Source organism: Channa argus, chromosome 18, assembly GCF_033026475.1.
Source record: "Channa argus isolate prfri chromosome 18, Channa argus male v1.0, whole genome shotgun sequence".
Lineage (NCBI taxonomy): Eukaryota > Metazoa > Chordata > Actinopteri > Anabantiformes > Channidae > Channa > Channa argus.
Genome location: NC_090214.1, coordinates 21,113,707 through 21,129,858, shown reverse-complemented (window position 1 = coordinate 21,129,858; position 16,152 = coordinate 21,113,707). Strand labels below are relative to the sequence as shown.

The 16,152-nt window shown below is 38.5% G+C and overlaps 1 protein-coding gene across 3 annotated transcripts in view; it reads left to right on the top strand.

The window, feature by feature from the left end:
* Nucleotides 1-15,157, top strand: part of pam (peptidylglycine alpha-amidating monooxygenase) — a 40,666-nt gene extending 25,509 nt beyond the window's left edge. For 2 of the 3 annotated variants that reach the window (XM_067484173.1, XM_067484174.1), the window contains exons 16-27: nt 453-710; nt 3,954-4,083; nt 4,458-4,574; nt 4,683-4,755; nt 5,855-6,065; nt 6,913-7,116; nt 7,428-7,543; nt 9,115-9,211; nt 10,246-10,296; nt 10,387-10,641; nt 11,139-11,198; nt 12,553-15,157. In XM_067484173.1, coding sequence (XP_067340274.1) covers nt 453-710; nt 3,954-4,083; nt 4,458-4,574; nt 4,683-4,755; nt 5,855-6,065; nt 6,913-7,116; nt 7,428-7,543; nt 9,115-9,211; nt 10,246-10,296; nt 10,387-10,641; nt 11,139-11,198; nt 12,553-12,731 — 1,751 coding nt within the window. In that variant the 3' untranslated portion in view covers nt 12,732-15,157. The remainder of the gene's footprint in view (nt 1-452; nt 711-3,953; nt 4,084-4,457; nt 4,575-4,682; nt 4,756-5,854; nt 6,066-6,912; nt 7,117-7,427; nt 7,544-9,114; nt 9,212-10,245; nt 10,297-10,386; nt 10,642-11,138; nt 11,199-12,552) is intronic. The other variant, XM_067484175.1, reaches the window with a different exon arrangement.
* The last annotated feature ends 995 nt before the right edge of the window (nt 15,158-16,152 follow it).

The window sequence follows — 16,152 nt, the reverse complement described above, 5'->3', positions numbered from 1 at the left end:
TTCCCATATTTATTTTATTGTTTCAGTAGAATATAGGTATATGCCAGTTTGTGAGAAACAGTTTCCTCCTTGGACATTGTCCATACAGTTCTCTTTTTAGAACCACTGGTGTCCCTTCAACTGAAAATAATAGAAAATATTACAAAATATACAATACATGCATTAAATAGCATGGCATAGCATTATTCCTGATTAATCACCTAACTTTTTTAGAGGTAACTTGTTACTGTATGTAGTTGTCTGCTATGTAGTATCGTCCACATACCTAGCTTTAGGCTAGTTAGTGGACAGATTTTTGTATTTTGTCATGTCATTTTCCAAGTTAAATATTTCACCAGCCATTCTAACATCATCACTGCATCCCCCCCTGTGTAGCTAGAGTTATCCTATAACCTACAGTGTCCTTGTCTTTGCTTTATTTCCTCTTTTCCTTTCCTTCTCTGTCTGCGCAGGTGACCTCTATTCTCTTATGTCCAATTTGCTAGGCCAGAGTAAAGACATAGTTCGAATTCATAAATACAACCCCAGCAAGAAGCTGGTCACTCAGACTGATAGTTTAATGCAAAAAAAAGGCCTGGGCTTTCCCAAAGGCGCACTAGCCTTCCAAACCAGGGAGGATCCTGTTTTGATGAGGGACAGAGTCCACAAATTCCATCAGCTTGAGGCTATGGTCAAGCCACCAAGAAGCAAGCTGCTAGCTGAAGGACAAGGTGGGTCCTGGATTCTATTGTTGTCACTGGTGCTGCAAACATTAAGCTTTTTTCCTATGCGTAGTCCACTATTCTTGAACTTTATCACATATGCAGTACACATTTGTTTGGACACTTTTAGTTTTTGCATGCAGCCTATATTCTAATATTTGTTAATGAGGTGAAAGAAAACATGTTTAACATCATGGACAGTGGTGCTTTAGTGGCTTTCCATCCAAATGTAGTTCACATTTTATCAGAAGTTTGAGAGAACTAGCAAAATCAAAATGTCTTGATGAACTCACCTGACACTGTGACATCTAATATTAGCTTTTGTTAGGACTTCTATGTGCATTAATTCTCCACTTATAGCAAAAGGAAAGCTCTGGCTTTGAGGCCAAGGAGAATGTAGCAGACACAGGATCTTGTAAAGTCAGGCCAGAAACACAGGGGATCTTAATAACAAAGAAATGCTGTCCTTGCAAGCAGCAACGGTGTCATTGTGGAACTGTATGTTAGATTTTGTCTAAATGTATTTATTTGTTTGACTTGAGATCTTTGCTTAACACTATATGGGTATTTGTAACTTCTGTACGCGGGTCCTCTGCACTGTATTAAAGTTAACTATTAGCCAATGAGAACTGAAATTAATTGTGTTGTATATTGCAACATAACACTGTAAATATAACTAAACAATTCTGATTGAGTCTGGAACCTGACTTGCTATTCAAGAATATTACTTATTCTGTTCTAACATGCTGTTTTGATACTATATCTAAAACTATATTTGGCTGTAGGTGGCCTCTGCTGAAGCTGTAGTTCTCTGCGTGTGTTGTGTTGATCATGTTCCTTACATATCCTGCTGGGCAGTTGTCCTATCTGCCATTGCTAGCATAGTGGTCAACAGCCCCACAGTGGGCCAACTTTAGATGGCTGGTTTGGGCCACAGAAACACTTAAGTAAACCTTGAGACCCACTGCAAACAGCAGGACGGCCAATGGCCAATGCTCGGAAACCACTTACTCATTTAGCAATGTTAAGGGTTAGGAGCAGTGCAGTTTTGATAGAGAGAAATTTCTAAACTGCATCGATGGGTTCAAAAGAAAGAGAGTGTCTAACATTACTGTCAAATTTTACAGTTGGACCAGGAGCCTAGAGACTGGGAGCATGCAACAAGCACCCTTCATGAATTGACAAATTAGAGGGTGCTGTTAAGGTGATAGGTCACCAGAACCCACACGACAAGCTGAAATGTCAGCCAAATAGTTCTAATTGTAGAAAAAGCCTTCCCTTACTTTAACAACTCCTACAGGAAGCACAACACTCACACACACAGCAGGTTCTCCTGGGCGACAGGGCTGTGCCCCCGGATTAACTTTGCACCTGCATCGCACAAAGGCACATAAATGATTTTTATTAGTACTGACCCCAGTGGCACCTCACATAGAGCTGTTGGGTCTCTTTAGCTATGGAGCTGTGACACAAGCCTAAGTTACTTTTGATCCACTGTTCTATAACATTTTGCCACCTCTTTCATCCTAAAGTTTAGACAACCGTGAGTCGGCAGACAGCAGTGTGACTGTTTTGGGAGCACTCTGTTCAAAGGCCTGGACTGCTGGGCTAGGAAACTAGAGTTGTCATCCTTTTCCTCGATATTACCCATGTCAAGGAGGTCAGAGCCCGCATTGTCCTCTGGATCCTCATTGGCAGGTTTACCCTCTTCACAGTCAAACAGCAGGAGCATGACAAGGCCCTCCGTGCTCATCATGCTCACACAGCTCATTTTAGCGTGGCAACGTGCCTGTCACAGCTTCCATTGGGCCAGAGGCAGGGTCCACCCTGGACAGGTCGCCAGTCTATCTCAGGACCAAGGCAGAGAGACGTACACAGACAGACAACCATTTACACTCACTTTCACACCTACAGGAAATGTAGTACCAAGAGAAAACTTCTTCATTCACTTCATGCTATCTGCATCATATTCAAATGACTATTGCAGCTGTAATCAGTGGGGCAGTTACTGCTTTAGTGTAGCAAGCAAACCAAAAAGACCCTCTCTCAGCCGGTGTTCAAGAATGCAATGCTCGATGGTGTCTGACCAATCCACTATCAACACTACAGGCCCCAACAAGTTTTCCTAAACGTGCAGACAATACTGCCCCTGTCTGGGGACTTTTGGGTGTAGACTTCCACCCCAAAACAGAATTTTGGGCCTGAATCCCCCAATGGAACCACAGGTAGAGGAACTAAATTTCACAAAGGATTTGGGGCTTTACATTTTTTTCTGGTTTGTTACAATTTAGAAATATATTTTAACTTTAATAGTAATGTTAGTATTGATCTTGTATTTATTAAGTTAATTGCTGAGATAAGACAATTGTGCAACATTGAAAAAAAAAGTGTCAGATGAGACAAGGGCCGGGACACTTAAGAGAAATAGCAGTGATGAACATCAACTACTGCTTTGGCTCATGTTGCCTTTTGTCTGGGCCAACAAGTAGCACTGAAACGCACTGAAAGTCTCCACTTGTGTGACAGGAAAACAAAGCAGAAGACCTGAGACAATGTATGTGTGAAGTGTAAAAAAACAACAGCCTTACTATGTTCACACTATTCTTGCTCACCATTTTTAACAACTGGTAATTATGTCTGATATTATGTTGTAGGAATTGTACTGGCTTTGTTATTACCACGGTCTCTTCTCATTCAGTCACTCACCAAGCTGAACAATTGATCACAGTCTCCTCAACAGTCCGATTCAAAACTTTGAATTGTCTGAAAAGTCACAGACAGAGTCTAATGGGAGTTTGACTAGTGCTGACAATGCGAGACACACTTTGAAATCTAGGACAACAGGTGTTTGGTTTGTCATAGCCTTAAAAAACAAGTACCTGATAAAGGGACATTTCGACACTATCCTTACATACATGTTCCTGTTATGTACAAATTGTTATAATAACTGCAATAAAACAAATAAAGATAGACTGTTGGCATTTGGGAGGCTGTGTAGCCAGTAGATAAAGAAATCACATTTTTAGTAATCCACATGTTTTTGTCACGTGCATAATAACTCATTCCAACATTGTGTTTGTGTGTATGCTTTTTCATGGTCCCCAAAACTGTTTTTTTGTGAGCCAGAGATAAAGAAATCAGCATGAAAAAACCTACAGTGCCTGTTTATCCTATTTTGTTAAATTACTGAATGGGTCAAGGTTTTGCCTTAACGTCTGGACTTGTGTCTGTGTGTATCTGTTTGCGGTGTAGATTATCATTTGGAGCAAGTCTCAGCATGGCCACAGAATCCTCTCCAGCTGGGACAAGTGTCAGGACTTGCTCTTGATTCAGATTATAACTTGGTGATTTTTCACAGAGGTGACCACCGCTGGGAAGCAGAGTAAGTTCCTTTAACTTATGATATCGCCATTTTCTGTTGACTGAGGACTTTTGTCAATCTTTGAAACCGAGAAATCTTAACGTGTATTGTTTAAACTGTAATGCTTGCTGTCACCACTCCAGAAGAGGTATTCTGTGCAGACTGTTAGTGTCTAGGATTTATCTCAATGATTAGGATGATTACCCATCTGGAGTCTAGGTTATACGTGGTCGTTTTTTAATACTATCGATTTTACAGAAAATCCACCAGTATTTTTTTAATGTTCAGTAAATGCATGATTTTCCAAAGTCAATGACTAATCAAGTTAAATAATTGTGATCACAATATCTCCCTGTAAAACTGCCATTAAAACACCCATCTGTGTTTCTTAACAGCACTTTTAGCATCCAGTACAGATACCAGCCGAGGTCCCTCGGTCCCATCCAGCAGTCCACTATTTTGGTTGTGGACCCAGCCAAAGGCAATATCCTAAAGGCCTCTGGCAGAAATATGTATGTTAGAGTGTGAACAGACACTACTGGGTACTTCTACATTCTGCATTACAGCCAGACTGTAAAAAAACAGCAGTCTCCTAATGATGCATTTCTCTAATATTGCAGGTTTTACTTACCTCATGGAATAACCACAGACAAAGACAATAATTACTGGGTCACAGATGTGGCTCTTCATCAGGTAGTTTCATCTTGAGTACATTTAACTATTATTTCTGTCTTTCGTATAACAGTTATTCGTTTTACAGATGAGTTTGCATTCCCTTACACTAAGAAGGGCAAAAAGAGTAAAACAAAGTTTTGGGGTTTTTTTTGTTCACCAACACAATATGCACATTTTGCTAGTAAAAATGTTTCTTCATCATCAGAAGTAACAAAAATTGTTAAGACTAAAAAGAAAGTTATAATAAAGTAATGAAAATTATATCATTGCAAAACCTTTGCACCCCCCTTGATAAGGTGATTAACGTTAATATGTAAATTTAGGTGTTTACGAGTGGCACCAGGTGTGTTTGATTGGGTTTGCCACTGGGTAGAACAGCTTACTTGCTTCTAGACTTAAAGCATTAAGATACTGGAGTCTGCTAAGGAGCATGTGAACTTATTGCACAGGAGAGGAAAACCATTCCCACAGTCTAACATGGTGAGTGCTTGCAAATGCTTTGAGGATGTATGTCTGCATCAGCTACATAAAGTGAAAGGAAGATTGAATGCATACAAATTTCAGAAGCAATAAAACGCTTCTTTTCATTAAAAAACTAAAAATGAAGAAGCAGTAAAAGAACCTGTAAAAAGACTTTGATCAAAGCACAAAGGACATTAATTCAGGATTGGTTTTAAAAAATAAAGTAAAAGTTTTACCATGGCCTTCCTCATCCCCAGCATCATTTAAAACCTGTGGATAGATTTGACTAAAGCAGTACATGGCAAATAACAAAGCACTCTGGTATACTCGGCACAATTATGTCATGAAAAATGGGATAAAACATCACCTGAAAGTCGGTCACATGGTACTAGCTGAACGCGCATTAAATATTATGTTGATCGAAAAAATCTTTGTTTTACTCAATTTGCTATTTCAAAGAAAGAGAGTGTATTGATCGTGGGACATACAGCTTTCCTAACACTATTTACCCAATATAAATATGCAATTTATTACAAAAACAAAATGTATTTAAAGTGCTGCATGCATAGTACACAAATTAATTACATGTTGTGACTGAAGTGTGAGTAATACTGTACTGCACCAATGAAGAGTATCGTTTTTATGCATTCATCAGGTGTTAAAGGTGAGCAGTGATGGCAGAGACAGAATCTTGTTGGCACTGGGAGAAGCTTTCACACCAGGAACTGACAATAACCACTTCTGTCAGCCCACTGATGTGGCTGTTGACGCTGAGACTGGCAACATCTTTGTGTCTGATGGCTACTGCAACTCTAGGATATTGAAGTTCTCTGCTGATGGCAATTACTTGGCTGGTTTTTTTGCAGGTAGGAATATTTATATTTGTTATCTTTTTGCTTGTACTCAACATTTATCTGACAATTATAGTGCGTAGGAACAATAGTTTGCATGAAAAGATTTATTTTTACCTTTAGATTTAGTTAATTATACCCTACTGTGCTCTGTACTCTTACTCTTTTGAACTTAGGATTATTCATATTATGTATGATTCCCCGCCATCTCCATCCCCAGTCCCTAAACCCCAGGCTTCATAAAATGGGTTGTATTGTTGAAGATTAAACAATACAGTCAGGTTTGCGAGTTTTTGTAATTTAACTAAATACTTTTGCTTTTGTAAATTATACTATATATGTTTTCTTTTGTTTGTTTCAAATTGTGTTTAATTTTATAGTAGGTGGGAAGCTATATTTTGTAACAACGTTGCACTTATACAGTTGATTGAGACCAGGGGTCACCAACATGGTGCCCATGGCCACCAGGTCCCCCACAAGGACCACATGAGTAGCCCGTGGTCCTGTTAGCTCACCATAGCACAACATACCAATGAGCTGCATCTAATTTTTTTGTTGCTGTTCTTTTTTTAAATCACATTTGATAGTTATTGTGAGAAATCATCAACATGATCTGTGTCTTCACATAGATGAATATCATTAATGTAATTGATTATTAATAATAACATATAATTAAAGGTAAATTGAGGAAATTTGTTATTTCAAAAGTGCGTATTAAACTGGTAGCCCCTCACATTAATCGGTACCCAAGAAGTAGCTCTCAGTTTCAAAAAGGTTGGTAACCCCTGATTTAGACAATATTAGCACCAGTCGACACAATCTATGCATATTAAACTCTCTGCTCTTATGTTTCTGACTACAGGGTCTTCAGACAGGAGGAGACGCGTACCGTTCAAGATCCCCCACAGCCTGGTTTTCCTTCCAGACAGACGGGAAGTCTGTGTGGCTGACAGGGAGAATGGACGCATTCAGTGCTTCATAGCTGAAACTGGAGAGTTTGTCAAGGAAATCAAGAAAGCAGAGTTTGGAGGGGAAGTGTTTGCCATCACCTACAGCCCTGGTGGAGGTGAGCTGATTTGACTAAGCTGGCCACGTTGCATCTTTTTTAATTTAGCTGTAGAACTTTGTGTTTTACAATTTTTTTTTTCCATTACATATATATTTTTATTTTCAATCCCATTTCAGTCACAATGAATATTTCAAAAGATGATGATAATATCATTGTGATGTTATCAGGCTTAGAAAATCTAACAAAGATGTGGCTGAATTGCATTAAGGGAAATTTGGGCTTAGGGTTGTAGTGTGTAGATTTGTGAATGTAAGATTCTAAAGATTTAATAATTGTGTGTGTGTGTGTGTTTGTGTGTGTGCATGAAGATGGCTTGATCTTTGCAGTAAATGGACAATCTCAGTATGCCTCAGCTCCACTCAGAGGTTTCGTAATAAATTATTCTACTGAGGATATCTTGGATACCTTCAGCCCGAGCACAAAGGTAAACACACAACTGCGCACGCACACACACAAATGCTCTCACTCAGTTCTGACTGTACCAAAACATTGGTGTAAGCGTTACGTGATAGCCAGCAACATATGGAGCCAATTATTGTTTTTTAATGGATTATTTCTAAAGCTGGTTTACAAATAAACCACAGAGGGTGCAGTTACATTATCTGCTTTTAGACCAGTCTGTAGGAGGAAACTGGTGACCCAGATTTGTGGTGCCAAGATTTGCCAACAATGACTCACAAACTAAACACAATTCTTTCTGGGTGTATTCAAATCTTACTCAGACTGTTTCAATAAGACTTTATTGATCCCACTTGTTACAGCAACACAGTGACAGGTAAAGATAAAGCAGTAAAACTTGATGCACTATAAACAATAATGAGTTACCATTGAAAATGTATACATATAAACTGCAGTGGGCTGGAATGAGGGAATAAGGGATGGGTGATGTGTGTATTTTTGTTTTCTTGGACCGTCCTATGGCCGTAGGCACAAGAGATACAAGTAACATAGAAATGTTTCAGGCAAAGAACAATTTCCTCTTGGTCCATCTATATTCATAAAAGAAAAACAGTCACTATGTCTCAGACACATTCTATTATAACCTCATCATACATATACAATTTTCATCAAAATCATGCGCACGCAATTTTCATTTGAAAACAGAACAAAGACAAAAAAAAACTCATGTTGCAAACAAAAGGGGACTAGATTAACAGCACAAGCGAAACAATATTAACCAAACTCCACATAGGACAACAGAAATTACAGACAATCAGTAATCAGGTCAGGTGATATGATCAGTGGTGGGGCAAGTATCTCAGAATCCTGCCTGGGTTTGACCCGCCTGGGTCTGTTTTTTTAGTTTGTAGATCACTACCCTAATGTAAAGTAGGGTCCTTAATGTGGTAAGTGCTGTCATCTTCAATAACGCCCTCATTTAAGACTAGCTTATTGCAACCTACCTGTGGTGTTTTCCAGAATTCATACAATCTAATTTTAAGTAGTTTTATGCCACTTGGTATGACTCTGCACAACTCTACTAAACGCTTTTGGTTTGCCATCAGGTAAAAGTTGTTGATAGTACCTGTAACCTGGTACTTTTTTGGTACCACCTTTATTGAGATTCCAAGGTTCCCAAACCCTTCTGATTTCTCTCACCATTGGTTGGTCATTGTGCCTTCAACCTCTTCTGAAACAAACTTTGTCTACTTGCTGTGACACCTGTCCTTTGATATCCTTCATTGTTCCTGTGTGCTCTGATAAAGATAATATCACCGGGGTTTCATTCAGTATCACTGTGATGACCAGCTACCTTGCGAATTATAGAGCACTATACTGTAGCTGCAATGGAAAATGAAGAACCTGGTACCGAGGAGGGAGAGAAGTGAAACTTGCTCTACACTACAGTACCTCAGTCAGGGTTCTTCTCCAGTCTAACTTTGTTGCCTACCAGAGGGGTACTGCACCAAGACCTTTCAATCAGAAATCAGTCTTGTGGGATAATGTATAATTTTTGTTACTTAGACATGAAATTGTATTTTCCTTAATTTGCAGGATTTTAAAATGCCTCACGACATAATTGAAAGCAGCGATGGCAGTGTCTTTGTCGGGGATGCAGTCAGTAACTTAGTCTTCAAGTTCACCACTGAGAGTAAGTTCAGTTTTATTAAAGTCAACCTGTTAAATGTTTTTATGCACAGAATCTACTTTTGTGCCTGTAATATGTATAATTCTGATTCACTGCAGCAAGATACAGGTGAAAACAAAACTACACTATAAAATGCAAATATCGAATGAGCCAATGATATGGCAGCAGCTCAGTGCAATTATGCATGTAGACATGCCTCAAAAATAGGGAGGAAAGGTCATTTAAGTGACTCTAAACATGGCACGCTTGTTGCCTGACAGGCTGTTTTGAGTATTTCAGAAATTGCTGATCTAAGCTGATAGAAAGGCAACAGTAACTCAACCACGCTTTACAACTGGGGTATGTAGTAAAGCATCTCTAAATATACAACACCAAATAGAACAGATGGGCTACCACAGCAGAAGACCACACCAGGTGCCACTCATGGCAGCTAAAAGCAGGAAACTGAGGCAACAATTCACAAGGAAAAACCACCAAAATCACCAAAGTTTGACAACCGAAGATCGGGAAAACGTAGCCTGGTCGGATGAGTCTTGATTTCTGCTACGACGTTTAGGTGCCAGGTTCAGAATTTGACATTAACAACGTGAAAGCAGGAACCATCTTGTTTTGTAACAATGGTTCAGGCTGGTGGTAAAACATGGCTAAACATCATTTAAATGCCAAAGGGCAAGTGACCTCCTCAGTCACCCGATCTCAATGCAGAATGTGGTGCCATGGGAGATTTGCATCATGGACCAACAAATCTGCAATATCTGTGCTATCATGTGCATGATGATCATGTCAGTGTGGAGCAAAATCTAAGGAATGTTTCCAACACCTCGTATAATCTATGCCATGGACTATTTCAGCAGTTCTAAAGTAGTTTAGAGTACAACCTAGTACAACCCTGTAATAGCAAGGTTTACCTAAAAAGTGGCCAGAGAAGATTTTACAACAGACCTGTGTGTATTTGTTATTTAACTGCAGTGTTATCAAGCTTTTTAACACTGTATTTTCAAAAACACCTTTTAACATTTTCTCACTTTATTATTTAGAATTTCACCGCTCTGTGAAGAAAGCCGGAATCGAGGTTCAACAACTTGAAGGTTAGAATCATATAATGTCCTATCATATCATATCATATCTTATCATATAGTGTCTATAGTCAAAATCGTAATATTTCTGTTTTTGTTTAGAAAAGGAGACATTTTTCCAGACTAAGCTAAGGCCTGATCTCAATGTGTCAAAGACAGCAGTCAAGCCAGAGAAGCACACTGTGGCTCAACAGCCTCAATCACATGAAGAAGCAGAAGAAGAAGAGAGAAAGCAAAGTGCCCCAAAGGCAGAGAGAGCGGCGGGTGTTCTTCCAGTCATCATCATCACTACACTACTGCTCATCCCTCTGCTGATAGTCATCACTTTAGGGCTCTTCATCTGCTGGAAAAGAAACAGTATGTATGACAATAAGGCCATGGGCAGTTTAGAGAACAGGTCCCTGTCTTTAAGTACGTTACTCCATATGTGCAGTGCATGGGGTTACTAATCACTGATGTACTGATCACCGAGCCCTAAAACAATCCATTTATTAATATCATTTATGTGTAAAACTTCTATAGGCCAGTATGTATCTATTTAAGCAAAATAACTAATAATATCTAATTAAGATTCAGTAGTGTTCCAAAATTTGATAGAACATTATAGGTAAAATCCTGGAGAATCTTACTTGCTGACAGTAGTAGTAATAGACCAGAGGCTTAATTCCTGTGAAGCACTTTTTACATTTACACATTTTTTTGATTGGAGCAGTATATGATCACTGTGCAGTGCAAAAAAGAATATTTCTGTCCAAATCTGAGCGTAACCTGACTGCTCTGCTCTGTGTGCTTGTTTCTTATATACTCCCCTGTGTTTGCTCATTATTCAGCTATGTACTGTTGAATCTTTCCAGATCGATATGAGGTGAAAAGTGAGCCCAGTTCCGTAGGAGGAATTTTGGGAAAAATAAGAGGTAAGTCATTATTACGTTAAACATAAATCTTTATGTTGTGATTGTTTTACCGACCTTATCTTGTTTGAGCTATGCAGAATTCTAGTTGTACTGTCTTTGTGACCTGATTTAGGGTCTGATTTTTATTTATTTATTTTATTCCCCACCTTTTATTAAGATAATAAAATAAACAAGCCAAAGCTATGTAATACACAGTCCCCTTCCAAAAGTACTGGAATGGCAAGGCTCTGAAAATATTTAAGTTTATTTCAGATTGTTTAGATGATATCAGGTTACAGTGTAGAATTTCAATTTTTATTCGATCATACTTGTGCCTCAATTCATTGAACACCATAGAAAAAAAAAGCAGAAAACCTGATGTCTTCTGTGTACAGCAAAAATAAATAAATTGTCCTTTGTCTTTCTATGCTCTTGGAAAGGACCTTAAAATTACCATCAAAGCAAAATGAGTTTTTCTATACAAAAGTAACCCAGTGCATCTCAAGCTAAAGGAGATAATTCTGGTAGGTTCTGATAGGGTGAAATGTGGGCAGAAATATGAAAAACCATCAAGAAAAGTGCATCTAAACACTGGGGGCAGAGGTGGAAAGTAACCAATTACATTTTCTCAACTACTTCTCTGACATATTTACTTATATATACATACTCTTAGTTTACCTTAGTCTCTCCATTTATATTAAGTTGCATATTGTAGCTAGAATTACAATTCTGAACAGTAATTTACAGTGTGGTGTTTCTGCTTTTTCTCCGTTGAAAATAAGAATAAGTCTTTCAACACTGTGTATTTTTTTATTTTACCAAGCAAACCTGTTTTTCAAGAATGTGCTTACCAAGAGAGGCAGCGACCCATTCAACATACAATAAAACGAACATTCAAAAATTAAGTACAATACTTTAAAACTATTGATAATTGGACTCAGATCTTAAAACCGTAAAGGCAAAGCACCTGCAGCCAGATGACTCGCTCACTGAGGCTGGTTGTGTGCGTCTGCTGATATTTTTAACCATATAACTTTGGAGCATCAACTATGTCCGTCTCATTAAAGCCACAGCAGCATCTCAGGTACTGATAAACCGTTTAAATGGTGCTGAGCTCGGCCGCAGGCAAACTGCCCCCTTTTAATGTCCCAACATGTCAACAGAACAGACAGTGGAAATGAAGCTGATCTTCACACTGTTTGCCCAAAGCAGAAAACCTTACAAACATAAAAGAGTTGAGTTATTATTACATCAACCGTGATTTCACATGTGGTATAAATTTTAAATGCACATGTACGACTGCTTGGCCAGTTCCTGAGATGTAAATGGGAGATAATATCCTGTCAGTGACTGGTGTTTTCTCCTCTCTGGCCAGGTAAAGCAGTTGGTGGTTTGAACCTGGGGAACTTCTTTGCTTCCCATAAGGGCTACAGCCGCCAGGGCTTTGACCAGCTGAGCACTGAAGGCAGCGACCAAGAGCGGAACGATGAGGACAGCAGCGACTCTGAGAATGAAGAGTACTCTGCTCTGCCGCCTCCTCAGTCCACCTCCTAGATGCTAAAAGGCCAGCCACCCACTTCCGGCCTACATTGCCAGGGTGTACGTTCTTCATCATGTGTGTTGTGTTAGCTGCCAATTTTATTGTTTATGTATTTAAATATAAACTGTATATACAAATAATTTGGCAGAATTTAGACAGTTAATTTAAGCTTTATTTAATTTCCCTGTGGTCTTAATACAGCCTTGGTGACATTGTTCACACATTCTTTTTCTCATAGTCAGACTACATTAGTAAAGTTGTTATCACAATTCATGGAACAAGTGTTTAAACTATCAGGCGTCAGATTCAGCCTTAAATCGAGACAAATCCCGCTAATGGGCACTGATCCTCATATCTTCTCTTCGTGTAGTTTCCCTTGTTTCAGGGATTTTCTTAAAATGAGTATCAGCAACCAGTCAATTGTATTAAAATGTTTAAGTGAGTTATTTTATACTGGGAAAGGGTCAAACTAATTTCAGCCCAACTCTGGATTATAATTTTAACTCTTAAGAAATTAACCAAACTTCACTGAATTCATTTTTTTAGATGGGGGGATTCTTATGACTGGAATGCGAAAGTATTTCCCATTCAAAGTGGGCTGTTCTCATGGCGACACTACGACCAGCCCAAGCGGCACAGTGACAGAATTTTCAGATTTTTAGCCAAACTTCTACAAGACAGGTGCAGGTCATTGGGAGTTTTCTTTTGGTGAAGTGAAGTTTGGAGAATTCTCTGTAGCCACCATAACATGTGTTTGTATCGAACTACAGCGTGAAATGCTGTCATTCATCGCCACGTTTAACTTCACACCTCCACATACATGAGTCAGTTACGTTTGCTGTGTTCCCATCCACAATCTCATTGTTTGTGACATTTTTATGCTTGAGAACCAGAGTGATATTTTATATGGTGTGACCTTTGACAATAAGACAGAAATTGATATCATGTAAGTGGCCTCACCAGATGCAGATATGTGGTGCTGTGTGTCCACACTGTGCAGCTCTGCACCTTCCAAATAGTATGATTTTTCTGGGACAAGTATTTTAAACATGTTGATCATATCATGCTTCGTGGCTAATGGTTCAGTTGTTTCAGAGCAATGACAGCTGTCTTGTGATTGACTGCTTTGTTGTGCACTTTATGCTGCAAACTCAGAAGGCCCCACAGTCTGTGTGCCTGCCAACTCTATGTGCTGGTCACTGTGTTTCGTTGAAATAGGGCCCCAATGATAAAACTGTCACCTTTCTACTCATCAGTTTCATTTAATGATCAGTGTTTTAACCGTTAAGTCAGGACCAGACAGTTTTTTTACTGATGATGATTTTAAAAAAAAGCTATATATACATTTTAGATTTAATGGAAAATTGCATAAATGAACTAATGTTACTCACAGGTGTAGGTTGGGCCATGTTTCTGTTCTGTAACTTTTCACTTGTAACTGTGCCTTTTCATGTCTGTATCTGCCTTTTCTGCAGCACCTGCCATTACAAAATGTTCCAGGACTACAACAGCTGCTGCTATTAGATTAGATCTTATTTTACAGATTTTTATCTTCCCTTCCAAATCAAGCTGTGTGTGTGTGTATATGTATGTGTATATATACACATACATACATACATACATACATACATACATACAATACCAACTCAGTACTAGTAAAAGTGCAAGTGTTGGCCTAAAAGAATCACTACAAGTACTACTTAAAATATATTACTTAAGTAAGAAGTTGGGTTTAACCAGTTTATGTGCTGACAGGTTGTTAACATATAATGATACACCAACATCTATTAGTTCATAATGTTTTTGATGTGTGCATGCGCTGATCAGAAACAACAAATTGTATGTTTTTTCTTTATTAAAAAGATGCTGAGTAACCATCTGTCATGACATAAAGTGGTAAAATCAGCTCCACTTTTACCAACATTGACCTTTGATCCTTTTTTTTTTTTTTTTTTGTATTTTATGATTTATGTTTCACCATGATTATCATAATCGATATTGTTTAAAATACATTGTGTTTTATTGGAGTACTTTTAATTTTAGACTTTTTACTTGTGAAATTTGCTTGTAGATGTAGTTGAGTAAAAGATTTAAAGTAGTACTAAGTAATGGGGAATATCTTAGGCCAACACCTGCCCTTTTACTTGAGGATGGACTCTGTGTACTTTTACACCTCTGCACAGAATCTGTCACATGTTGCTGTGTGTCACAGCCCCTTGTAGCTGCAGACTGATCAGAGTTGTCATGCTGATCCTTGTCCTCCCTGAGATTGTTAAGACCACGAATGGTAATGTTGTGGCCAGTTGCTGTGTGTGTGTGTGTGTGTGTGCGCGTGCGCGCATTGTATTAACAACCAAGTGTCAAGCATTGTAACAATTGATACTTGCAGCATTGAAACTCATTAACTTCAGACAATATAAAGAAACCACAAAAATCTTGATTTATAGTCTTTTTAGAGCCTTAAAGTAATGATATTACTCTGTTTTGAAATCCTACAAATCATATCTACTCATATACATTATGTTCAGGTAAATCAGAGCAAATGTGTTATATGGTAACAAATTGAAACATTGTGTAGCAGACTAGCTGATCCCCGGTGTACTCTGCAGGTGTCATGTTCCGGCTCTTTCTTGGCTGCCAGACACAGTCAATTCATTTGTTGCTGATTTTGTTATAATGCAAAAAAACTAGATAAAATGTAGTAAATGTAGCGGGTTTGAGTGTCTTGCCCAAGCCCACTTCAAAATATAGACAAGATGATCGGGCATTTAAAATGCTGAGCCTGTGATCATTAAAAACAATGCATTTGTAGCCACACTACACAAAAGCACTTGTGCTGTGCGATCGGCTAAGATGAGCTACGACAGAGTTAGTTAGCATGTGGCTACAGAAAGACAGACCCTTCGCTCCTAAAACGTTTCCAGTAAGCGTTCAGTGATAGAGCCATGAGTGAGCCGCATCCTTTGGACAGGACAGGTTACATAAAGGTTTTCATAAAGACTGTTCACAGGTGTGTTCTGCACTTCAATTAATCTGCATTAGCAGCTTTACGTAGGACAAATCTTTTTTTGTCTTTTTTTTTTTTTTCTGGTCCCAGAATATGTACTTTTATTTAGTGCATTAACACATTGTTAATGATGTTGGATTTGACTAATTGTATAATTAGACTGAATGGGGGGAAAAAAGAATGTGAATTTACTCTTATTTTTATTAACACTCACAGCACAGACTGTAGGCTAATCAAAACTAAGTCATTCAGTGAAATCTGGTTGCAAAAATAATTTGCACAAGTCGCCCCAGTACCTACAATAGTGTCCATGAGTATGAGCTTATTTCCAGCACACACCTCATAAAAACACACACAGAGGAAACACAAAGATGACAAGTATAGAATATTCAGTCTCATCCTGTGCTCTCAGGTTTCACTTCATTTGC